Here is a 27,645-nt window from a genome sequence, read left to right as displayed (position 1 = left end):
GGGGAGTTTTTGTCTTGTGAGTATTGAATTTCATCCAATTATTTATTGAGATGATTTTTCTCTTTTATTTTGTTAATGTGATAAATTACATTGATTTTCTAATGTTAAACCAGTCATTTGTTGTGGGGGGAACCCACATCATTATAATACATATTACATATCATTGATTTTGAACTGCTTGTATTTTGTTTAAGGTTGTACATCTGTGTTCACAAGCATGAGCTTATGATAGTGTCCTGAAATTTTTCTGTCTTGTAATGTTTCAGAATGTTATTTTATCTCTAGATGTTTTTTTGAATTTTCCAATGAAGCTATCTATCTATCTGGCCCTAGAGTTTCCTTGGAAAGGATTTTAGTTCTGAATGCATTTTCCTTAGCAGATACAAGTGTGTTCAGATTTTGTCTCTTGTTACCTAAGAGGACTAGATAACATTTGATTTTTTTGTGTGGTGATTGTCAAGCACTGATGGAGGGATGTTTCTCACAGAGGCAACCTTGCAAGTGAGCAGATGTCAAAATTGGAAAACAATTTATGTACTAGTTTGAAAAATATTTTTAGCAAGAATAGTAAAAGAAATAGAGAAGATTATAGAAGTTATACATGAACTATAGAAGATAAAGAGCCACAATGTTTATAACCAAAATAAGGTAATTGAAATATACTCAGGAATAAAAGTAGAAAAAAAAGAAGTCTGTTGAATCTAACAGAGAATACAGTTTCTCTGCTGGCATTAAAATGCTTTTGTTTTTTACATTATGTATCTTCTCACTTTTAACTTATATTCTTTTTAGCTTCATGGCCTTGCTAAACTTCTGGTTTGGCCACCAGTCTTTTCCCATTTCCACTTCAAGCTCCTCTACTTTATGCTTTTCTATAAAATCTTAGAGGTGTTGAATCATTAATCTTAATATATAAGAAAAATGAAATAGGCATCCTTGTTTTGTGCTTCTCTGGGGGACCTTTTTACATAAGATTTGGGGCATAAGAAATAGTACTAATTTATCTGATCCTTCTTTGAGGCCATCATTTCTTTCATAGGAACATTAATTTTTAGTCCCTGTTGTCTAAGAGTATGCGTTACATGTGAGATTAACTGCCCCAGCAAGGATGCATTGACACATAGTCTGGATGTGTCAGGGAAAATGTGTATTTGCTGGTTTGGGCATTTGACTGAATTTCTTTTCTAGTTGTTTTTTGTTTCATCTAAATATGAAAATGCAACAAAAGAATTTAAGAGTCAAAAAGCGATAAACTCTGGATTTTTAAAAGTAGAGGTTAATGTGGGTATCTGTTGTTTGAGGGCTACATACCAGTTCACTTGAAAATCACATATTCTTACCACCCAGGAAAGACTTTGGACTTTCAAAGTTAAGAGTCATTGGTAGAAAGTGCTTTGGCTCAAATACAAAAGAGTATCTTAGAGATGAACTGGGATAGGAAACAATTGCTGTTGGGTACTGCAAACCTGTGATATCAGTAGACATACTACATCTCTAAAACACCACAGGTTCAGTCATTTCCTGGTGTCTTTCATTCAGATCACTTTATTCCTTTATGTTATCTATCTGGCCACTATAGTAATTTGAACTAATGATTCCTGCATTTTTGTACTCCAGTGTGTAGTATACTGCTTCTCTCCATAGAAGATATGCTCTAATTTAATAAAAAAGAGATTTATGTTGGATAATTAAATAATACAGCTACTTTTGAAGTGCTTTGTAACTTTATCATAGTTAAAGCCTCTAGAAAGTTAAATATTGCTTCCTCTGTGTTTTGGTAATGATTGAAATAATTCAAGTGTCTTGTGTCTTTGAAAGCTACAACTGCCATGTGTTACCTACCTGGGTCTTTGGAAAGCATGGTCAGGAATCACTTCATAATTTTCTGTTACTAGCTTTTGCTAGAATGGAAAAGCTATATGTGGTATTTCTTACTATTGAAATGAACCAACGAATGGTTTTTTCTTTCTTTCCTTTTTTTTTTTCTTTTTTTCTTTCTCGAGACAGGGGATCTCACTCTGTCACCCTGGCTGGAGTGCAGTGATGCGATCTCGGCTCACTGCAACCTCCACCTCCCAGGTTCAAGAGGTTCTCCCACCTCAGCCTCCCGAGTAACTGAGACTGCAGGCTACCGCACCATGCCTGGCTAATTTTTGTATTTTTTTGGTAGAGACGGGATTTCACCATGTTGGCCAGGCTGGTCTCGAACTCCTGACCTCAGGTGATCCACCTGCCTTGGCCTCCCAAAGTACTGGGATTACAGGCGTGAGCCACTACGCCTGGATGACGGTTTTTGCTTATTTTTCATTTTTGCTTTTTACCAGGTTTTTATTCTTCTATGGGTGAATTTAAAAGAATAGATGTAAATTAGGTTGAGAGATCCGAGATAGTAGGAGGACATAGTCTTTTTGCACTTATTGGAAAGCCTCTGGTTTTATTATTCACAATCAAATTTAGACTGTATGTAATTCTTTAAAATAGTAATCTGGGTGTGGTGGCTTATGCCTGTAATCCCAGCACTTTGGGAGGCTGAGGTGGGAGGATCACTTCAGGACAGGAGTTTGAGACTAACCTGGACAACATAACATCCAGTTTTTTAGCTGATGAATAAATTCTCTCTACCAAATTCTGATATACAAAGGAGTGACTATAAATTACACATTAATCACTCATAAATGGAATGCTGATTGGCTTGTTTCGTTTTTGAAGTATTTTTCACTTTCTTTATTTTGAAGCTTCTTCTCAGCCTGTCGATAACCATGTTAGCCCATCTTCCTTCTTGGGCCAGACACCAGCATCACCAGCCAGATACTCACCAGTTTCTAAAGCAGTGCTTGGAGATGATGAAATTACAAGGTAAGGAAGTTAACGTTCGTTCTTCTTACATAAAATCAACTATTAAATTGAATTTTAATCAGCCATGTAAGATAGCCACAAGTTTTAGGACTAAAAAAATTTATTGACAGTTAGTGAGCTTACAGCTTAATTTTTTCCTTTGGAGGATTCATTGAAGAGCCTGAAATATAAAAATGTTTTATTTTTCAAATAAATTACTGCTCCTTTTTTAAAATTAATACTGCTTTTCTTTAAGGCTTGGTAAATTGTTCTTAGGAATTAGCTTAGTAAAACTAAGTTAAGAAAATTCTCATGCCTATTTTAAAGTAACATTTTATATGTTCCTTATCTAACATATACCATAAAAATATTGCAGTTACTTGATTTGTGTTCAGAATTCCACAAGTGGTGGTTTGGTTTGGTTTGGTTTGGTTTTAGCAGCAGTGTCTTACTGTGTTGCCCAGGCTGGAGTGCAGTGGTATGAACGTAAGTCACTGCATCCTCGGACTCCTAGACTCAGGCTCCCCTCCCGTATCTGCCTCCCTAGGTACTAAGATTACAGACGTGAGCCCCTTTGGCTGGCTGTTGGGTTGGTTGGTTGGTTGGTTGGTTTGTTTGTTTGTTTGTTTGTTTGCTGTATATCCTTGATACTTTGACACACAAAATTTACTTTCATCTAAAATTACTAACTGCACTGAAATTTATAGATTAACTATCTTTTTAGTCCCAAAGAATTCTAATGAGGTAGAAAAAAATGGGAGAAAAAGCATTGTAGATCTTTTTCATATTATTCAATATAGTAATAAGACACTGTACAGGTTGCTTTATAATTTGTACATGTTTTTTATATTATAGATTCAACATTAAAATATGTACAAGTAATGTCTGTTCTTAACATTTATTGGTTACATTATTGTTAGCATTATTATTATTTTTTAGTTATCAGACTCCTGATTCTAGGCAGTGATCTTAAGGACAGATAAGAGTGCTTTCTCTTTTCTTTCATAAATAATTAGCAATGTTGGAAACTTAATAGGTTGTCAGTAATTGTGTTTGGGACAAAAATTAGGAGAAAGAATAGTGTTCTAATTTGATTGTAACAGGAATATCCAAGGCTGCTAGTCTTCAGGCAGTGCTTCTAGAGTGACCTTTCATTGCCATTTATTTTTGTTACTTTCTAACAGTGCCTATTTAAGGCAGTAAAGAGGGAAACTATAATAGTGGATGGCTTATTTAGTGTTTAATCTCTTTGCATATTTTACAAACTAAAAAATAAGTTATATTTGCCCCTTGATTACTGTTCCTCATGCTTCTTCACTTGAACTCTTGTCTAGAATATTGCATTGGACTTTGAAGTATTATTGCATAACAAGACGACCTGTTTTCATACTTTTCTGTGAAAATCAGGTGGTTCATTACTGGATATATCTTCTTAAAATGGTGTATATTTTGCCACTCCCTTTTGATAATCACACTACTTTGTAATAGTGAAGTACAAAATCTTTCCAACATTACAAGTTCTTCACAATTTGACCTTAAGCAGTCTTTCAGACATTACCAATATCAAAAAAGTAAAAAAAAATTCACAATACTCCTAAACTTTGGTTCTAAAGTTTATTTTTTAACAGCTTTATTGAGATATGATTGACATACCATAAATTTCACCTAGTTGAAGTATACAATTCAATTTGTGGTATATTACATCAGTTTTTAAAAATTGTAGTGAAATATATGTAACAAAATTTGACATTTTAACTATTTTTAAGTGTACAGTTCAGTAGTGTTAATTGCATTCACAATTTTGTGCACCCATCACTATTTCCAAAACCTTTTCATTACTTCAGACAAACTCTGTGACCATTAAGCAGTAATTAACCTTTGGTAACCTTTCATCTACTCTTTGTCTCTATGAATCTGCCTATTCTGGATAGTTTATATAAGTGGAACCATATAATATTTGTCCTTTTGTGACTGGACTGTTTCACTTACAGTAATGTTTTCAAGATACACTCATTTGTTAGCATGTATCAGAATTTCATTTGTTTTTATGACAGTACTGTTCCATTATACATATGTGCCACATTTTGTTTATTCATCTCATGATGGGCACTTGAGTTATTTTCACCTTTTGGTTTTTGTGAGGAATGCTATAATAAATACTGACATGCAAGTATCTGTCCAAATCACTGCTTTCAGTTACTTGGGATATATACCTAAGGGTGGAATTGCTGGGTCATATGGTAATGCTATCTTAGCTTTTTGAGGAACCACCAAACTGTTTTTCGTAGTGCCTACACCATTTCATATTCTCATCAGTAATGTATGAGTTGTAATTTCTTTACATCCTCATCAACACTTGTTATTTTGTTTTGTGGGGTTTTTTTTATAGCCATCCTAGTAGACCTGAAGTATCTCATTATTTTTATATCTATTTCCCTAGTGACTAATGAGGTTGAGCACCTTTTCATGTGCTTATATTATTTGAAAATCAGAGTGTATTTTCCCCTGGAAATACTGTTGAATTTCAGCTGAGTATTTTTTAATCAAGTATAATTTCCTAATATAAAATCCTAATTCATACACATTTTAAAGCATGATAGCAACACTAAACCCAGAATTCATCATCTAATACAGGAAATAAAACATCACCAATATGGTAAAACCTACCTGTGCCCCTGCAGATAGGTTTTAATTATTTCATATAAAAAGCCTGAAGATGGGCAATTCCCAGGTTGGTATAGCAACCTTAGGCCCATGGTGTCTTTAGTATACTCTTGGTTTCACCTTCCTGACTATAGTATGTCCAGACCAGTAAAGGGATTGTATTACTCAGTCGTGTGGGGTTTTGTTTGTTTTGTTTTGTTTTTTGAGGAAAGGAAGGTAGCAAAGACGCTTTGTCCTTGATAAGGTTTGTCTGTCTTTAGAAAATGACAGTAAAATTTCCCTTCGTTTACCAGAGGCTAGAATGGGGTTATACTCTCACCTTAGCAAAGGGGCATGGGATTGCAATGTCTCGCTTAGGTTGGTTACAGTTCATCCCTTTGAGACTGGAGAAAGGGCCTACCTTCTCTAAGACAAAAGGATAGCTGCCTTTTAAACATGTAAGTAGGGGGAGTGATTGCTTTGAAGGTAATAAAGTGTGTGCAACATCAGCTTTTCATGAGTATGTGTATGTCCTGATAGGCTCTTATACTATTTTTAAATTTCCACTTTTTTTTCTGTTTTGGTTTCATTTCTGTTTTATATAACAAGTTTTTTTGCTTTTATATAAAATTAGATTTTTTTCCTTTGATTTTTAGGCTTAGAATCTCTTTATCCCATAGTTTTAGGAAAACCATTTATATTTTATCTAGCTTTCTTTGTAGTTTGATAACATAAAAATTATCAGTAGGTAGTTCTCACTGATAGAATGTCAGGTTTTATATAAAATTTCCAAGATACTCAATATTTTTTTAAATTTTAGGGAACCTAGAAAAGTTATTCTTCATCGTGGCTCAACGGGCCTTGGTTTCAACATTGTAGGAGGAGAAGATGGAGAAGGAATATTTATTTCCTTTATCTTAGCCGGAGGACCTGCCGATCTAAGTGGAGAGCTCAGAAAAGGAGATCGTATTATATCGGTAAGACGTGTTAGTCAGGATCATGTTTTTATTTTCACTGGACCTATTTTTAAAGCAAGGTCTTTTTTTTAACATCCTAAAGTAACGGGGTTAGCTTGGTTATCTTCTTACCATTTTACAGCTTAATTGTAGAATTGTAGTGTCAGAGAATATATTATTGTATGATAGGTTTTCTTTTGATATTTGACTCTTCTAAGGGGTCAGTTTTTATAAATGTGCTGGAAGAAATTATGTGTTCTCTATTCGTTGACTGGAAAGTTTGCTATGTGTCTATTAACTCAAGCTTGTTACTTGTGTACTTCTTTATACTTTAATCTGTTACCTTCTTGATCTATTGAGGTTTTTAAAGCTATCCAAATACGATTTTTTTAAAGCTACCCAAATACGGGTTCAGCAGTTGATCCTCATAGCACTAGCTTTTTTTAGTATGTCTTTTGAAATTGTGTTATTAGGTACACATAGTTTTATAGTCGTTATCATGTAATGAACATCTTGATTTATAATAGTGGTTTTGCCCTAGAATCTGTATTGTCTAATGTGGCTGATTTTTTTTTTTTTTTTGGCTTGATATTTGTGTCATCTTTTCTCCTCTTTTTACTTTCAATTTGTGTGCTTTTGTTGTTACCGCTACAATTTTTGGCTAAAACTTACCAATAGTTCTATGTGACACACAGACTTTGGGAAACTTTAATTCTAAATCATGCCATATCTAGTATTTTACTTCTGTTTCATGTTTATACCCATAAATTGTAATTTTTATTTTTGTTTATTAAAAGTTAATCCACAGGTCATACAATTTTTGTTTACCATCCCATCTTGTATCTTCCTCCTTCTGTGTTTCTCAGTGGACTACTAACGGCATTTGGATTGGACAGTTATTTGTTTTGTAGGACTGTCTTGCTCTTTATAGAAAATTTCCCTTTACTTTCTTTTCTTTTTTTTTTCTTGAGATGGAATCTTGCTGTGTTGCCCAGGCTGGAGTGCAGTGGCACAATCTCGGCTCACTGCAAGCTCCGCCTCCCGGGTTCAGGCCATTCTCCTGCCTCAGCTTCCTGAGTAGCTGGGACTACAGGCGCCCGCCACCACGCCTGGCTAGTTTTTTTGTATTTTTAATAGAGACGGGATTTCACTGTGTTAGCCAGGATAGTCTCGATCTCCTGACCTCGTGAACCTCCCACCTCGGCCTCCCAAAGTGCTGGGATTACAGGCGTGAGCCACCACGCCTGGCCAAAAATTTCCCTTTTCTCAAAGTTTTCATATACGTGCTAGTAGATATGCATGCTACATGCGAGTAAAACTCCCTAGTCATTGTAAAAAGCAAAAATGCCCTTCAAATATCTAAATGCACCATAGTGTGCAAGCCCTTGGTTTGTGCTTTCAGCAATGGTTCCTTAATCGTAACTATTCTAGACTTTATCTGAAAGCATCTTTATTTTATTTCACTTTAAAAGTTAGTTCAATCTAGAATTACAGGTTGATAGCTGTTCTCTCTCAGTGTTTTGAAGATACTATTTTATGTTGTCTGGCGTGTTTTGTTTCTATTTAACAAAAAAAGTCTACTCTCTTGTTTGTAGGTGATTTGTGAGGGGGTGGTTTCTGGTTGCTTTTAAGATGCTTTGTCTTTGATGTGCTGCAGTTTCACTAAAATGTGAAACTGTGTCTGTGTGTAGCATATTATTTGCTCTGTTTGGAATTCGTTATGCCTACTGAATCAGAGGAGTCATGTCTTTCATCAATTGTAAAAACTTCTTTCATCAGTTCTGGAGACTTAGCCATTGTCTTTTCAAATTTCGCCTTTCCCATGTTGTATGTACTCTGTCCCTAAACTCCTATGAGTGGATGTTAATCTGTTTTTCATGTCTTTTAACCCCAATTTCATAGTTACAACTCTGTCTCCTTGTAATTCAAGTTTGTAAATTTTCTTTTCTTTTTTCTTTCTTTCATTTTTTGAGAGACAGGGCTTCAGCACATTGCCTGGGCTGGAGTACAGTGGCCATTCACAGGCACAATCATAGAGCACCATTATAGCCTCAAACTTGTGGGCTCAAACGATATTCCTGCCTGAGCCTCCCAAGAAGCTGAAACTGCAACAGCTTAAATTTTCTTATCTATATCGAATCTGAAGCTATATCTTATCTATATCTTACCTATATCTTATCTTAACTGTATCTTATGTATATCTAATCTGAAAGTATGCCTTATCTCTATCTTGCCTATATCTTAACTGTATCTAATCTGAAACTATGGCAGCTTAAATTTTCGTGTCTATATCTAATCTTAAAAGCCACAATTTTAAGATGCAGAAATTGTCAGCTTGGTTCAAAAAAGCAAGACCAAACTATATACTTTTTATCAGAAATTTGCTTTAAATATAAAGGCTCATGTGTTGTAAGTAAAAGAGTGAAAGAAGGTATACTCTGCAAATAGTATACTAAAGCTACTGTCTTAATATGGCACAAAATAGAATTTAAGACAAATAATGTTATTGTACATAGATTTCATAATTATAAAAGCAGCGAGAATTATGAAAGTGTCATTTCATCAAGAAGACATACCTAGTAATATTTTCAAAATACGTGCAGTATAAATGATCAGAACAGAGGAAGGAAATGGACAAATCTGCAGTCACATTTGGAGATTTAAATGCCCTCTTCTTTAATTGATAGAACAAGCAGACACAAGGAAAAGAAGAAGAATCTCATATCTTACTTCATGTCGTATAGAAAAATTAACTTGAAATGGACCATAGAACTAAACTTCTAAAAGAAAACATAAAAGAAAATCTTAGTGAATGTGGATTAGATAAATTTCCTAAATAGTACCAGAGGGCTACCAAGTCAGTTCAATAGAGAAGGGAAGATCTTTTTAACAAATGGTGCTATAATACTTAGGTATCTGTATATAAGATTATAAACCTAAACCAGTCTTACTCCAGACATAAAATTTAATTCTAGATGGATTATAGATCTAAATGTAAAACTCAGAACCATAATCTTCCTAGAAGAAAATATCAGAGACTATGTTTGCAGGCCTAGAGGAGGTAACAGTTCCTTGAACAAAATGCATAAAACACTAACCATAAAGAAGATGACATTAAGAAACCAAGAATGTTGGGTGAGGTGACTTGCTTATAATTCCAGTGACTCAGGAGGCTGAGGCAGGAGGATCGCCTGAGGCCAGGAGTTTGAGATCAGCCTGATCAACATAGCAAGACCCATCTTTTAAAAAACAAATTTTTTTTTAGCCAGATATAGTGGTGGGCACTTGTAGTCCCAGCTACGTGGGAGGCTAAGGCAGGAGGATCACTTGAGCTTAGGTGTTTGAAGCTACGGTGAGCTTTGATCCCACCACTGCACTCCAGCCTGGGCAACAATGCAAGACCCTGTCTCAAACAAAAAAGATAAAAAACCAAATAGGCAAACCACACAGTGGTAAAAAAATATTCTCAGCACATACATGACATACTACTTATATCCAGAATATATAAATATCTCTTAAAAATTAACAATAAAAAGATGAGTAACCCAATTAAAAATGCACAAAAGACTTGAACAGATACATCACAAAAGATATGTGAATGGCCAGTAAGCACATGAAAAGGTGCTTAACATTAGGCATCAGAGAAGTGCACAGACCACGATGAATGAAGAGGTTTGTAGGGATTCGAATAAGAGTGATGTAATTGTTCTATATTTTGATTGTGGGTGGCTGCACGAAATTCACATTTGCCAAAACTTAACTATACACTAAAAAAGATTGAATTTGCCTAGATAAAAATAGGTATTCTTGAAGTCATAATGAAATACGATATCCCACTTAGTTGAACTGCAAAAGAAAAAAATAGCATCATTCACTGATGAGGATATGGAGCAACTGCAACCCTCATTGACTACTAGTGGACATGTAAAGTTGTATATACCACTACAAGAACTTTTAGGAAGGTTTTTAAGGAGTTAAACATACATCTAATCTTATCACCCAGGTTTTACCCAGGACAAATGAAAGCGTATGTTGACAAAAACACTTTGACAAGAACATTCTTAACAGCCTTACTCATAATCATCTAGATCTTGAAATGACCCACGTTTCCATCAACAGGAAAATTGCTCAATTGTATGTTTACACAATATAATACTACTCAGCAATTAAGAGGAACAACTGCTGAAACGCAAAACACATAACAAAAATACATACCATATAATTCCAGTTACATGATCATCATGAACAGGTAACACTAACTTGTGCTGTAAGTCAGAAAGCGGTTGCCAGTGATTGGGACTGACTATAGAAGTGCACAGCTGAACACTGATGGAAAAGATACATGTCTTGTTGGGGATAGTGGTTTCATGATTTATATGGTAAGCAAAATCCTTTCAGCTGAGCTGTTCAAATGTCTACATTTCATTATAAAATATACTGTAATTAAAGTAAGTTACAGTATGATAAGGAAAAGTTAGTGGTAAGGAATGGACTTTAAAAATAAATATTGTTGAGCATATTACCTAGTTATTTAGGGAAATAAAATTAGCTTAGAGCCTCACTTCACACGTTATGTCAAAATAAATTTTCATTTAGCCTAGAGTTCAGTAATAGACGTTTTTAAATTGTCCATTTGGAACCACTTTATATAGGTCATTGACACAGTGCTAAAGTGTGTGAGACCAACCATCTCAACCTAGTTCGCCCAGAACAGTCGTGGTTTTAGAACTGAATGCCCCATGTCTGGAAACCTTTGGTCTCAATTCTAAAACTGAAAGTCTCAGCTAGTCCAGGAAAGTAGCTCACCCTAATGTGAGTGCAGTTAAATACTGCATTATGTTTAGCAGTATGCATCAGTAACCTTAAAATTTCAATGCTTACTGAACTTCTCTAGGGAAATGCCCTGAAAGCACTAGGGAATAGTAGACCAATCAGAAAATGTAAAAGGAAAATTGGAGGAATGAATTCTCCATAAGGCCTTTGAAAACCTCCAGTGTATTCCTTGGAACCAGAAGGCCACGCACACGTTCAGGGCTGTGCGCATGCTCAGGAAAGACCAGAAAAGGCCTTAAACTGTCACATCTGCCTGATCATGAGCTTCTGCGCAAGCGGTTTCAGGCAGTTGTTAATGCCTTATCAGAGTGTTACAAAGTGGGCCCCCGAAATGCACATGTAGCCCTTGTGGACGATTTATAAGTTTTAGGCATTTAAGGAAATATCTGTTCAGTCATTAACTAACCACTAAGCTAACCAGACAGAGACTTCAGTGGCCAGATACGACAAAGAATACGGACTTTGTAACATCAAGAAAACTCACTAACAGACAGCAATGACAAGCCTAGATAAGAGGACAGTTCTGCTATCCAGAGTTACCATATTATATTTATTTTAAATGCCTATTTTTCATCATAAAATTGTGAGGAAAGCAGAAAAAAAGGTATGGCCCCTGTGCAGGAGAAAAACACAATCAATGGATATTGTTCCTAGGGGAGGTCAGACATTGAACATACTAGACAAAGACATTAAACCAGGTATTTTAAATATGTTCAAGGAATAAAAGAAAACTATCCGATAGACTGAAATGAAAGTAAAGGAACAATATCTCACCAAGTAAAAAATATCAGTAAAGAGTTAGAAATTATATGTAAGAACCAAATAGAAATTCTGGAGTTGAAAAGTACAGTAACTTAAATGAAAAATTACCTAGACAAGGTCAACAGCAGATTTGAGCTGGCAGAAGAAAGAATCAGCAAACTTGAAGATGGGTCGACTGAGATTTTGATGCTGAAGAACTGAACAACAGCAAAAAAAAGAAAGAATGAAGAAAAATTAACAGCTTCAGAGACCTATGGGATACTATCAAGTTTACCAACATAATGGGAGTGTGTGAAGGATGGGAAAGAGAGAAAAAGGAAGAAAGAATATTTGAATAAATACTCTCCCAAAACTTCTAAAACTTGATTAAAACCATTAATCCAAGAACCTCAATGAACTCCAAGTTGAATTAATTTAAAGAGATCTACAACATAGACACATTACAATCAAACTGTCTCAAGCCGAAGGCAGAATATTGAAAGCAGCAAAAAGAAATAAGTCATCACATGCAAGGGATCCTCAACAAGATTAATAGCTGATTTCTCATCAGAAACCGTGGGGGTCAGAAAGCAGTGAAATAACATATTCAAAATTCTGAAAAGAAAAAAACTTTGTTGACTAGAACTCTATATCCAGCAAAACTGTCTTTTGGAAGCAAAGAAGAAATCGGGACATTGCCAGATAAACAAAAGCTGAAGGAGTTCATCTCTCAAAAACCTGCCCTATAGGAAATAATAAAGAGAATCCTTCAGACTAAAATGAAAGGAAACTAGAGAGTAACTCAAATCCACACGAAGAAATAAAGAGCATAAGTAAAGGCAACCACATGGGTAAATATAAAACAACATAAGGGTATTATTTTATATGCAACTCTCTTTTTTTCTCCAACCTGATTTTAAACAACTGAATAAAGCCATAATTACAAATTGATGTGCACACATTATATAAACATATAATTAATATGACACCACCACAAGGGGGTAAATAAACTAGGTTCTCATAAAATGTTTGTTTACTTGTTTATTTTTAGAGGTAGCATCTCACTCTGTCACCCAGGCTGGAGTGCAGTGGCACAATCATAGCTCACTGCAGCCTCAAACTTACTCACTCGGGCAGTCCGCCTGCCTCAGCCTCCCGAGTAGCTGGGCTGCAGGTGTGCACCACTACACCCAGCTAAATTTCTTTTCTTTATTTTTTTAGAGATAAGTGTCTCTCTGTGTTGCCCAGCCAGGCCTCAAAGTGTTGTACTCAAGTGATGCTCCTGCTTCAGTCCTCTTGCCTGAGCCACCTGAGTCACTGGGATTGCAGTCGGGAGCCACCACCTCTGACTTTAAATTTTTACTTTACAATCCAAGATAACCACTAAGAAATAAATGACATGGGAATTAAAATGGTACACTAGGAAATATCTAATATAAAAATAATGCAATAATTGAGGAATAGAGAAAGAAAAGACATAGAACAAATTACCAAATTAAGTACATTCTACATTATCAGTAATTATATTAAATATAAATGGATTAAGCACTCCAGTTAAAAGGCCAAAGATGTTGATAGAGTAGATTAAAAAACAGAATCCAACTATACAAGGTCTACAAGAGACACTTTAGACTGAAAGACACAAGGTTTAAAGTAAACAGGTGGAAAAGATACATTACACAAAAAGTAACCAAAAGACACCTACTGTGGCTATACTAATATCAAAGTACACTTTAAGAAAAAAATTATTACTAAAGGCAAAAGACATTTATAATATATATCATTATATAGTCATGATGATATGTATTTTATAGTTATATACTCTATAATACATTTCTAGAAAGACATAAACTATTGAAACTAACTCAAGAAGAAATAGAAAATTTTAATAGATTTAAAACAAGTAAGGAGATGGAATTAGCAATCAAAAACTTAAAAAACACAAAAATTCCAGGACCAGATGGCTACACTGGTGCGTTCTGCCAAACATTTAAAGAATTAACACCAATCATTCACAAACTCTTCCCCAAAAGGGAATAAGCAATGAGGAATGCTTTCCAGCTCATTCTGTGTGGCCAGTATTATTCTTATACCAAACCAAAGACATCACGAGAAGAAAAAACTGCAAATCAATATCCCATATGAATATAGATGTAAAAATCAACCAAATAACAACCTGGATCCAAACAGCATGAAAAAGGATGATGTACCATAACCAAATGGAATTTATTCAAGGAATGCATGGTTAGTTCAACGTAGAAAAACCAAAAAGACGCCATCTTAATAAGGACATAAAGCACATGATACCTCAGTAGACACAGAAAAGCAATTGTCATAAACCAACAGCTTTTCATGATAAAAACACTGAATAAACTGGGAGTAAAAGGGACCTTCAGCCTGATAAAGGGTATCTCTGGAAACCCCGTAGCTGACATCATACTAACTGGTGAGAGACTGAAAGCTTTCCCTCTAAAATCAGGAACAAGACAAGGGTATCTGTTCTTCCTACTTCGATTCAACATTGTCCTGGAGGTTCTAGAATTTAGGCAAGATTTTTTTTAAAAAGGCTACCAGAATAAAAAGCAAGAAAACTATTTCTATTTGCAGATGACATAATCTTGTATAGAAAAAATCTTAAATACAACAGCAGACTATCAAGCTGATAAACGATGTCAGTAAATTTGCAGGATAAAGAAAAAATTCATTTATAATAGTATCAAAAAGAATAAAATAAATAAATTGAAGTATAAATTTAAGGACATGGATAAGCAAAAGTGGCAAATCCATTTTTAATGGATTTTAGTGGAGCATTATTTAGCCATAATAAGGAATGAAGTACTGATACATGCCCCAAAGATGAACCTTGGAAATGTGTTAGTGAAAAAAGCCAAGCACAAGTGGCTCCATATTATATATCCCATTTATTTGAAATATACAGAATAGGGGAATTCATATGGTTAGAAAGTAGAATCGTAGTTGCCAGTAATGGAGAGGAGACACAGGAGTGACTCAGTGGATACAGAGGTTCTTTTTGGGGTGATGAAAATATTTTGAAATTAGGTGGTGATGTTGGTTGCACAACCTTGCGAATGTACTAAAAACCACTAAACTATATGCTTTAAAAATGAATTCTATGGTATGTGAATTATTTCTCCATTTTTTAAAAAGTTGGTATAAAAGAAAAAAAGTGACTCTAAGGCTATTTATGCAAATACATCTCTCAGTACTGGAATTCTAAAATATCCTTAATAATATATCTTCAATTGAAATGTTCAGTGATAGTCTGGAAAGTCTTTAATATGTAGTTTCGTTCAACGAATTATGCTCTTAAAAAGAGTTTGGTGCACAGAAATAATTCATTAACATTTTTAATCTTTTCTACAATAATCTATGAAAATCTTTCTTTATATTTCTTGCCTGGCTTGTTCTCCCAGGAATTAGGAAGATTTTCTTTATACACTAAGTAGAACTATTTATAAATTGTATTGAGTTTTATATGGCCATCCTCTGCTGGAGATACTATCTAATAACCACATTGTTACATTTGTTTATATTAGGATTTTTAGATCTTGGTTTTCGTTGAGGGAGTGGCAGGTGGTGGTTTGAGACGGAGTGTCTCTCTCTGTCGCCCATGCTGGAGTGCAGTGGCATGATCTCAGCTCACTGTAACCTCCACCTCCCAGGTTCAAGTGATTCTCGTGTCTTGGCCTCCTGAGTAGCTGAGACTACAGGCATGCGCCACCATGCCCGGCTAATTTTTGTATTTTTAGTAGAGACAGGTGTTTGCCATGTTGGCCAGGCTGGTCTGAAACTCCTGGCCTCAAATGAACTACCCACCTCAGCTTCCCAAAGTGCTGAGATAACAGGTGTGAGCCACCATGCCCAGCCTCAAGGGGTATGTATTTAAATTTAGTTGCATAATGGTTTCTTTTTAGATAATATAAAACATCAGATCTTTATATGGTTAAAATATTCTTTATGTAAATTTATGATCCCAAGAATTTCTGGGCTCATAGTCAAATTTTTTAAAAGTGATATGTGATCTTTAACAGATTTTAGATTAGTACTCAACAAAACAAGTTTTTATGTAAAAATTGCATGATGATCGTTCCTTTCCAAAAATTTTCAGTGAAGGTCCTGAACATTGCTGTATTCTATTCATTGTTGGTTCTTAATTTTTTTAATTCAGTATTTAAAGCTTATTACATTCAAGTATAATGCTTCCATGAATGTCCTCTTAAGTTTGTCTTATTGTGGAAAAGGAACAATCTCTTAAGATAATGTACCTTGCACTATGTATATATATGCGCGCAAAGTATTGGCAACCTTTCAGAAATAAGAATTAAGTTGCCTCTTCTTCTGGAGTAGGATTGCACCTACTGGTAGAATTGGATAATTATTTCACCTGAGGAAGGGCTCTTTATTCAAAAACTGACTCCTGGTTCGTTTAATTAACATTTATTCTAATTAAACTAGTCCTTGAAATCTGAGCTGTTTTAATATTTCTAAATAATAGCTTTCCTATTATACCAAAAGAATGGAATAAAGTTTGTACAGGAAGAAAAATAATTGGAACTGAGTTGAGCAGTAGGCATGAGAATGTGGCAGGAGGTGAATGGATGCTACAAACAAAATGACTTTCCCTCCCATTACTTGAGTTCCTAGTAAAATAAAGTATGCAAAATGATGCCACTTGATTTTTCAGGTTCTCAAATTAAGGTGCATTTCTCAGTGGATTGATACTCAGCCTTCTGGGGGAAAATGTTTCGGTTTTACTCACTTGATAGTAAGCAAAGTGGTTTTAGTAAATAAAATAGCTTTGAATGATAATATTTTGTTTTAGTACACAATGTATTTTTAGTCAATCAGAACAGGAAACATTTTAGTGGTCAAGTTATTGCGACTAATTTTTTAATACATGCTTACTCAAAGAATAGACTCTTGTGATTTCTAATTAAAGTGATTCTTTTCTCCCAAATTAAAATTTGGGTTTGATTTACAGGTGAACAGTGTTGACCTCAGAGCCGCTAGTCATGAGCAGGCAGCAGCTGCATTGAAAAATGCTGGCCAAGCTGTTACAATTGTTGCACAATATCGACCTGAAGGTAATAACATTCTTATTGTCTGTAGTTATTGCTTATTTTAGTTTTTAAAATTCTTCCTCTTTAATAATGTTTAACTTCCAAGCTTCCTTTTTGGTGTTTGGTTTTTTTTTTTCTGATTTGCTAATCTAGTATTTGTTTAGTCTGAACCTAGTTCTTTTTCGAAATCAAAAGTTGTTTGGTTTTTTGGTTTTTGAGATGGGGTTCCACTCTTGTTGCCCAGGCTGGAGTACAATGGCGTGATCTCAGCTCATCCCAACCTCCACCTCCCAGGTTCAAGTGATTCTCCTGCCTCAGCCTCCCAAGTAGCTGGGATTACAGGCGTGCACTACCACATCCAGCTAATTTTTTGTATTTTTAGTAGAGACGGGGTTTCTCTGTGTTGGTCAGGCTGGTCTCAAACTCCTGACCTCAGGTGATCCACCCGCCCCGGCCTCCCAAAGTGCTGCGATTACAGGCGTGACCCACTGGGCCCTGCCAAAAGTATTTTTTAATGAGGTGGGAACTGGCATCCGCAAGCTTAACCCACATAACCCCATTATGTGGGTTAATTTAACTGTTTATTTTTTTAAATCTGTTCTGTAACTGAAGACCTATCTTTTAATGTTCCTTTTACTACTTTATTGATCTGAAAAAATAATAAAAACCATAAGCAGAGATACTAATAATGCCCAAAAAATCAGGTCACCCAGATTTTTTCTAGTTTTTGAATTAGGTTATAATTATTAATATCAAGATTTAAGACACGTTTCTAATAGCTGTTACTGCCGTTTAAAATAAAGAGAAGAATGCCAAGTTTGGGGTATAATGTGTGTCTAGATGGTAAAGTATCATGGGTGTGACCTTACTAAGTTCCTAGGGGAAGAAGGTGGTAATGGAAAATTTGAGCTCATGCCGTATTACACATATGTAAGACTCTAGTGTACATCAGCATAACCACAACCCCAGTAAAACCTCAGTGGAATTTAAAAAGCTTAAATACCCAAAAGAATACATAGTGTATTTGTTGATGCTCGTAAACAACATAATGAAGAAGGAAAAAATGATGTGAGTAAAGGAGCTAAATGAATAATTCCATAATTTATCAACTAATTACATTTATTATTTTTTGAAGCAGAATTTGTTTTTTTAATCTAGTATGTTTTTTAGCTGATCACAGTAGCATGTTGAGCGTTGCTTGGTCTTTCTTAAGTATAGGAGATTCTGTCTAAACAAGGGAAAATTTGTTTAATTGGGAGTAAATTCTGAATATTAATTCACATTAACCAGACAATAGGGACTAACATATGAAGTCAGAAGGTCAATTCATTAATTTTTGTGAGAAACAAATCTGCCAGTGGGACCCCATGTACTTTTATCTTCTGGCCAACACATTCCACCCCGTAGGTACACTATATGGAAGCCAAGTTACAGTCACTCGTTCCTTAGTATTATAGACAGCCTCTCATTTATATAAGGAATACAAACTTTTTAGGTGTGGTTACGGGTAACTTAATATCTGCTCCCTGACCTCAAAACACACAGAACACACAGAAGCAGTAAGAAAAACAAAACATATACATATGCTCCTACCCACACAACTTCACTTCATATTTACTAAAACTAAGAAGGTCGGTATAATACCTGGACAACCAAGTGGAGGTAAAGACTCCTTAAGCAGCTGAGATCTTGCAGAAGCCACAAGGAAAGAGAGGAGGAGTTAAAATATGGAATGTTAAGAATGCTTCGTAGTGTCAGAAATTTAGGATATGGTATAAAATTGTACCTCTTAAAGGTGAGGGGCTCATTTTTGAGGTATAAAAACAGGAGCCTTTTTTATTGCAGGTCTTGGGAAGTAGGGTGAGCAGGCTGGAGCAGAAGCCACTCATGATGTGGTTTGGTTTAGAAGAGCAGAGGACCCATATTTGGATAAAGCAGCCTGCCTCTGTAGGATCAGATAATGTGACAGTATTTGGGTTTTAAAACCTCTAAAAATGTCCTGTGCCTCCATCTTTCCTGTGCCCATAGACTCTGAAATAGCTACTCTAGCAAAGTAGCAAAGTAATAAGTACTTTTTTTTTTTTTGAGACGGAGTTTCACTCTCTTGCCCAGGCTGGAGTACAGTGGTACAATCTCAGCTCACTGTAACCTCCGCCTCCCTTGTAGGTGGGATTACAGGCACCTGCCACCACGCCCAGCTTATTTTTATATTTTTAATAGCAACGGGGTTTTGCCATGTTGGCCAAACTGGTCTCCTGAGCCTTAGGTGATCCGCCCGCCTCAGCCTCCCAAAGTGCTGGGATTGCAGGTGTAAGCCACCACCTCCAGCCCCAGTAATAAGTAATTTAAAAGTAGCCTCACATGCATACAAAGATAATAAGAAGAGGTGGGGAAAAGCATCAAAGCTTAGTAACAGATTAGCTACACGCACATACAACACAAAAACATTAACACAAATCAGATTAAAATTTAACCTTAATGTTTTGCAATTTATGCATTCACTTTGAAAGAAGACCACAAAGTAGAAATGTAAGAACTATAGGAAAAGATGACTCAATAACCAAAAAAAATTAACTTTGAGCTGGCAGAACCCAGGAGAGAAGAAAGCAACCAAGTTAGTGAAATTAGACCACAAACACAGAGTCACTGCAGAAAACCAGGAGACATAGAAGATACAATAGAAAAAGTAGACAAAATGAAACCGAGAAAATCCGAAAAGATTAAAAGAAAATGTTAGCAATGGAAGGTAATTATTTGTACAATATATACATAATTAGACTTTCTGAAGAATAATTTTAAGGAAGAGAATAAATGTCTTAAATTATAATTCAATGCATTCAAGAAAACTTTCTTGAAATAAAAAGTAATAATCTTTGTATTAAAAGGGTACAGCGTAATATAGGGAAAATTGACTCCGAATGGCCAAAACTCAGACATTCTTGTTAATGTTTATTAAGAAAGAATTTTTTCGGACCCAGGCAAAAATACCAAGTCACGATACAGGAGGGAAAATTGATTGATAGGAAAAACTACTCTAGTGCTTAGTGAGCATAGTACAGAACAAAACTAGTTAATTCACTTGTAATCCCAGCACTTTGGGAGGCTGAGGCAGGAGAACTGCTTGAGTTCAGGACTTCAATACCAGCCTAGACAACAAAGTGAGACCCCATCTCTACAAAAAAATCAAAAATTAGCCAGGCATGGTGGCACATGCATGTGGTCGCAGCTACACAGGAAGCTGATGCAGGAGGATCACTTGAGCCCAGGAGGTTGGGGCTGCAGTAAGCCGTGTTCGTGCCACTGCAGTCCAGCCTGGGCAGCAGCAGGAGACCCTGTCCAAAAAAAAAAATCATTAATTTTTACCATTTTTATAGTTAGTGGCTCTTAAGTTTAATTTACCCCTATATGCACTAGATACACTTTCCACTGATAGTTAGCAAGGGTGGGCTACTCTTATCCTAGGTTAGTTATTGAATGGGCCCAGGAATTTCCCTCTCACTGTCTTTTACTGTTCTTGTATTGTTTGGTCTTTCCTTCTTTATTCTTTCTTTTTTGCTTCTTTTTGTGATTTCTGCACTTTTCTTTTGTATGAGCCTTTCTAGATGGTACTCTTTTTATTTAGTTTTATTCAATACTTTCACCTATTCTAGTATAGATGAAGCCATTTTTGTATCAAGGAGAATTTGCATTCTTTGATTATTTAAATAGCAACTATTTAGTAGATACATCTATGTTTCAAGGGTTACTCTTATGTTGATTACTCTCACATATGTGTCTTATTTCCAGACATCTGAACACCACACTTACATGTCCTATTTGATTTCTTTAGCTGTATTTCTCAATGTGTTTCAAATTTAACGTTTATGAAATTTAACTTTTTTTACTAGCTCAATAAATGGCACCTCCATTCGTGCTTAAACCAGAAGCTCAGGAATCATACTTGACTCCCTCCCCATTCACAACCTCTCAGTCACAGCCACTAGCCTAGCCAGAGCCACCATCATCCCTTACCTGAATTACTGTAAAATCCTCTAACGTGTCTCCTCACTTCTTTCTTAATTTTCTCCAATACATTCCCTATTCCTCAGCCAAAAGGATCATTTTAAATACAAAAATTGGGTTGAATTATTCCCCATTTAAAACAATATCCATTTTACTCTTAATAAAACCCAAATCCTTTAATAGGCCTGCAAGTTTCTTTGTAATTGTACACAGCACAGCACATACGATTTTACTTCATGCCTTCCACTCTTTCCTTTGCTCCTTAAGCTCTAACCATACAGGCCTTTTTTCAGACCCTTGGCTGTACCAGATTATTTCCTAATTCTCTGCTCGTTCTCTTCTTTCTTAGAATATTTTTCCCCTGTTCTTTTGATGGCTAGTTTTTCTGTCCCATTCTCATGCTTCTATAAGGATGTACCCGAGACTGGGTAATTTATAAAGGAAAGAGGTTTAATTGACTCACAGTTTCAAAGGGCTGGAGAGACGTCAAGAAACTTATAACCATGGCAGAACGGAAAGCAAACATGTCCTTCTTCACAAGGCGGCAGGAGAGAGGAGAGTAAGAGCCAAGTGAAAGGGGAAGCCCCTATCAAACCATCAGATCTCATGAGAACTTACCGTCACAAGAATAGCATGGGGGGGAACCACCCTCATGATTGAATTACTTCCCACCGTGATCCTCCCACCACATGTGGGGATTATGGAAACTGCAATTCAAGATGAGATTTGCGTGGGGACAGAGCCAAACGGTATCAGCTAGTTCCTTCTCATAGCACTGATATTTTTACTTTATAACAGTTACACAGTTTATAGTTACATGTTTATTTAGGTGTCTATTATTTAAGGCTTGCTGTATTCTCATAAAATACGTAGCAATATCCTTATTTACAGAGGATGAAGTAGACTTAGATAACAAAGTTAGCAATAGCTAAGATTCATACCCAGATCTGTTGCCTTCAAAGTCCAGATAGTTTTCACTGAGAATATCTTGATGAGTCTGGTGAAGTGATGTATGCTGTATTCTTTTACCACGGCTATGGTACTTTTGCCTAATGAAGGCAAAGTAAGTACCAGCGGAGCACAGAAGACAGGCATTGCCTTAGAAATTTAAAAGGAGGGAGATTATATTGCCTGGCTGATAAAAGATACCATAGAGTGGGATCGAGGCGTAACTGGGAACCTAAGAATGGATAGGATTTAGATGGGCAGAGAGAAAAAATGACATCGTAGGTGAAGAATAACAGACGACCAAAGATAGGAGAGTTAAAATTTTAAAGTATGTTTTGGGTACTTTAAAAATTTACCTGTCCTCATTGCTGTATTGCTGCTTACCTATGTCTGCTTATTAATCATTGATACTGTGGCTTCATATTTTGTTTTAATATTATATATTTTTAACAGATGTATTTTTGTTGTACAGCACATTTTAAAGAAAAAAACATATTTTAGATTATCAAAGTATAACTACTATGAGGGCCGAAGATAGAAGTTGAAGAGTCAAATTTTCTTTCTCAGTGAGCTCGCTATTTTAAGAAGTACAAAAGGAGTCACCTCACACTCTGATAATCATCATCTTGCAGTTAGTATCTTTCCTAAAGGCTTGGGATTCTCTGCCTTATTGATAATCTTACATACATACAGACAGACAAAGAGATAAAGGTAAGCTTTTGGTAGAATTAAGTTTTTTATCTTTTAGGATCTATGGCTTGCCTTACTAGTCTTCCAAAAAAGTACTATTATGGGTTTTTGAGCTTACATACTTTGAACTTTCTTGACTTGGATTCTAATTATGAGGAAAAATAATCTCTACAAGACATATGAAGGAACATTATCTTCTAACTCCTGTCAGTTTTATTAATTCCAAAGGCAAGGAATAATTCACTTTGAGGGGGGCCTTTACTGTTAATCTTTTTGTAGAATCGTTATCAGAAATTAGCTGGACGTGGTGGCTCATGCCTCTAATCCCAGCACTTTGGGAGGCCTAGGTGGGAAGATTACTTGAGCCCAGGAGTTCGAGACCAGCCTGGACATGGCAAGATCTCATCTCTACTAAAAGTTTTTTTAAAGTTTTTTAATTAGCCATGCATGGTAGTGCACACCTGTAGTCCCAGGTGAGGCAAGAGGATTGCTGTGATCTCACCACTGCACTCTCGAGCCTCAGCGACAGAGTGAGACCCCGTCTCAAAATAAAAATAAAGAAACATGGGAACTGGAAATATAATACTGTACTTGTTTTGGACTCCATATCCCAAAGTTATAAAATTTTATCAAATACTTCCTAGTCTATAGTTTAAGAATCTCTTGGCCGGGCACAGTGGCTCACGCCTGTAATCCCAGCACTTTGGGAGGCAGAGGCGGGCGGATCACAAGGTCAGGAGATTGAGACCATCCTGGCTAACACAGGGAAACCCCGTCTCTACTAAAAATACAAAAGCAAAATTAGCCAGGCATACTGGCGGGTGCTTGTAGTCCCAGCTACACGGGAGGCTGAGGTGGGAGAATGGCGTGAACCCGGGAGGCCAAGCTTGCAGTGAGCCGAGATCGCACCACTGCACTCCAGCCTGGGTGACAGAGCGAGACACTGTCTCAAAAAAAAAAAAAAAAAAAAAAAAAAGAATCTCTTGTGATAGAATATAATGGTAAAACTGTATGCCATGCATGGTACGAACCATGTTACGTTTATTAACTCTTAATTCCCAAGATAATCCTCTAAGTAAGCACTGTTATCCCCATTTTACGTAACAGTTGAATAAGCTACACCATAAAGAGACTAAGTAATTTGCTGGTTACACAGCTGTTAAATGGTTAAGATTTCTTCTAGTTCCTTTTAAGGGAAGAAAAACCTTTTCCTCCACCCTTGTATGTTCAATAACGGGGCCTGCGAATTAAACTGACAGAAAAAAACAGATTAACATGAAAAAAAAAGTTTCTTGTATATGGATGCAAGAGGCAACAAAAGAAATACTGTAGCTAGCTTGTGGATAAAGTTAAAAACTTGTATACCTAATCTAGTAGGGAAAAGGAAGGAGGGAGAAACAGCTTTTATTGGAAAAACACAGACATTTCTTTAGGAAAGACAGGTTTTTAGGAGAAGAGATGGGGGATAAAATTTGTGGTAACGTTCGTCTGAACTGGTATGAGGGGCCTTTCCATTCTTCGGGGCCATCAGACCCCTCAGAGAGGGTATTTATGGGAACAGCATTTCTCAGAAGCTGCACCTTTTGGTCAGTTTAGAGGAACTCCAGGAAGGCTTGTTTTCTGCATCTGTTGAATCTCAGATATCTTCAGCTTAAAATAATCTCTGTGGCAACTCTGGGGTTCTTGGTGGGTCTCCATACCCTGTTCTCACTCTTTCAACTACAGCTAAACTCTTGGAGTCTCTAACCTCAAATATTTAATCTTATTGTTCCTCAAGAGTATTAGGCCAACTTTCAGAGCTTATATGTCAATCTTTTGTTCAGAAATCATTAATTACATTGTAATAATACCATAAAAGAAATAAAGCAGAAAGAATTAAACTCAATATATAAGTTAAACTTACTTTCTCTTTCCCCTAGGTTAGGTCTTATATTTGTGATGTAGTTTATTTTCACAAGAAAAAAACTGTTTGGTGTTATAATCCCTATTTTTGCAAGTGACTGAAGTCTAGAAAGGTTAGGCCATAGTCACTTAACTTTTCTGCGCTTCAAAGCTTTGATTAAAATCTTGAGTTACAGAGGTAGATTTCTAACACCCAGTGTCCTGACTTTATTTTCATTATTACTTCTTATACCAACCAAAGGGAGAAGAGGTAGAGATAATCGGGGGAGATTGCAGTGGACTAGTGGCATTTATTTGCAGGCATTTGTCATTTCTTATGATTTTCGTAGAAGATACGTCCTTAAATTTTTTTTCAGTCTCCTGCTTTCCCACTTTCCTTGCTGTATTTTTCTACACACCTGTGCTAAGTTGACCCTTCAGTCTCCTGCTTTCCCACTTTCCTTGCTGTATTTTTCTACACACCTGTGCTACAGCTGACCCTTGAACAACACAGGTTTGAACTGTGAGTGTCTACTTATGCACGTGCTGTTCAACCAAACTGGGATAGAAAAATACCATATGCCTATCGGATTCCACAAGGCCTCCTGTTAGACTTGAATATACATGGGTTTTGGTATACGTGGGGTTCTAGAACTAATCCTCCGAGTATACCAGAGAGCTATTGTACTTAAAACAACTAACTTGCCTTCTTAAAAATCGTTTTCCTTTTTCTTCTGTAGGCCAATTTGTAGTATCCATCCTCTTGAGAGTTGTTTCTCTTGGGTTTAATATCTGTGTTTAATCTATTTTATTATAGTTATAAATGAATGTTTTCCTTTATAGGGATTGCATGTTAAGAGATTGAGGAAGTCCAATTTCCCCCATACCCCTTCTTCACTTTCCTCCACCTTTTTACTTCTAGTGTGGAGGTGAAAACAAAGGTTAAAATTTGAAAGGGGAGATCAAATGAAAAAATCAGCTTTTAAATATCTCTCCTTGTATAAGCGCACACATACTAACTTGTAGCCAGCAGTTCAGATACTTCCTAATATGTTTCATGACAAGAAATAGGTTTGATACAGGAATTTTTAAGATGTTGAATGGAGAAAATCTCTTATGTAAAATTATAGCTTTGCTGAGTTTTGATGTAATTTCTAGGAGAGGAATGTAAATGACAACTGAAAAAAGGGATGAAACTCTTCTGTCAAAATAAAAACTTAAGAAAATAGGTGTGGTGGTTAGCACTTTGGGAGGCTGAGACAAGAGGATCACTTGAGCTTAAGAGTTCAAGATCCCCTGGGTAACATAGGACACCCTGTTGCTGCAAATAATTTTTAAAATGAGCTGGGCATAGTGATGCATGCCTGTAGGCTCAGCTGCTTGAGAGGCTAAGGTAGGAAGATTGCTTGAGCCCAGGAGGTCAAAGCTACTATGAGCCATGATCGTGCCACTGCACTCCAGCCTGGATGACAGAGCAAGACCCTGTCTCCAAAAAAACCTTTAAAAAAAAAAAAAAGGATAAAGAAAAAATATATATTGGTGGGACTGTTTAAGAAAATATACACAGAGCCGGGCGCGGTGGCTCACGCCTGTAATCCCAGCACTTTGGGAGGCCGAGACGGGCGGATCACGAGGTCAGGAGATCGAGACCATCCTGGCTAACACAGTGAAACCCTGTCTCTACTAAAAAATACAAAAAAACTAGCCAGGCAAGGTGGCGGGCGCCTGTAGTCCCAGCTACTCGGGAGGCTGAGGCAGGAGAATGGCGTAAACCCAGGAGGCGGAGCTTGCAGTGAGCTGAGATCCGGCCACTGCACTCCAGCCCAGACGACAGAGCGAGACTCCGTCTCAAAAAAAAAAAAAAAGAAAATATACACAGAATGGGTAAAATGTGGAGATTGATAGGACTAAAAGTATCAGTTGATTGAAACAAAAGGAAAAAGTTAGAATCTTAACTAGGTAAATGAAATAGAAGGTTTAAAGGAAAAGTAACTTTAAAATGCTGAAGTATGTTTTGAACATATAGAAAGGTGGCTGTGAGGAATTGTCAAGAGTAAGGCAAAGACTTGGCCAGGCGCAGTGGGTCACGCCTGTAATCCTAGCACTTTGGGAGGCCAAAGCAGGCAGATCCCTTTTAACCAGGAGTTCAAGACCAGCCTGGCCAACTTGATGAAACTCTGTCTCTACTAACAAAAAAATTAAACAGGCATGGTGATGCACAACTGTAATTTCAGCTACTGAGGAGGCTGAGGCACAAGAATCGCTTGAACCCAAGGGGCAGAAGCTGTAGTGAGCCAAAATTGACCACTCTACTCTGGCCTGAGCAACAGAGTGAGGTGGGGTAGGTGGGAAGACTAAGCAAAAACTGTGAATATGAAGATCTGAATACAGTGAAAGAAATAAGTCACAAATTTAAGAAATCAGGAATTGACTTAGCTCTTCAGTGTCTTAAATTTTTAATATCTGAGACTATGTTAACTGCTTTGTAGTAGCTTAGTTACTCATTAAGAAAGGATATTTTCTGCATCACTGTAAAAAGTAATGTGTTCTTTTTACAGAAAGCTTTTAAATCTCTAAAATGTAGACTATTTTAAATCACTAGGACTTCTGTTAATCAGATCAGCGAAATTGCTAAAGCTGATAGCGCCGCATGAGACGTGATACGCATCTTATTTAAAACGCATCGCAGAGCTTCTAAAGTAGTAAGGAATTAGCAAGCAAAGCGTGAAGGGAAACGAGGAACTCAGGGCTAAGGAAGCACAGAAGTCTCTCGTTTCAGGCGTGACAGCGAACTGGCTTGGGAGAGCCAGTTAAATTTTCAGAAATTTTCCAAACTAAAACATAGCCTTTATTAAAAATAAAATTATACAGAAGTACAAATAAGTTACATTTAAAATAGTAAAATTAAAAACAAAGGTAATAAATATTGAAAAGTCATCACTTCCTAGTTGTCTTCTAGGAAGTAAAATAATAGAAACATAAACCAGTGGGACTAATAGAAAATACAAAAAGAGGGCTGGACGCAGTGGCTCACA

The 27,645-nt window shown here is 36.3% G+C and overlaps 1 protein-coding gene across 48 annotated transcripts in view; it reads left to right on the top strand.

Annotated features, from left to right (window-relative positions):
• DLG1 (discs large MAGUK scaffold protein 1) overlaps nt 1–27,645 on the top strand; it is a 280,046-nt gene that overhangs the window by 195,336 nt on the left and 57,065 nt on the right. For all 48 annotated transcript variants that reach the window (XR_012430538.1, XR_012430539.1, XR_012430542.1 and 45 more), the window contains 3 exons: nt 2,736–2,856; nt 6,299–6,455; nt 17,011–17,113. Coding sequence is in view for 40 of the 48 variants with exons in the window: in XM_065539664.2 (XP_065395736.1) it covers nt 2,736–2,856; nt 6,299–6,455; nt 17,011–17,113 (381 nt within the window). In the remaining 8 variants the exon portion in view is untranslated. The remainder of the gene's footprint in view (nt 1–2,735; nt 2,857–6,298; nt 6,456–17,010; nt 17,114–27,645) is intronic.

This window comes from Macaca fascicularis, chromosome 2 (assembly GCF_037993035.2).
Source record: "Macaca fascicularis isolate 582-1 chromosome 2, T2T-MFA8v1.1".
Lineage (NCBI taxonomy): Eukaryota > Metazoa > Chordata > Mammalia > Primates > Cercopithecidae > Macaca > Macaca fascicularis.
The sequence above is the reverse complement of the archived record's forward strand: the minus strand, read 5'-3'. Positions and strand labels throughout refer to the sequence as shown.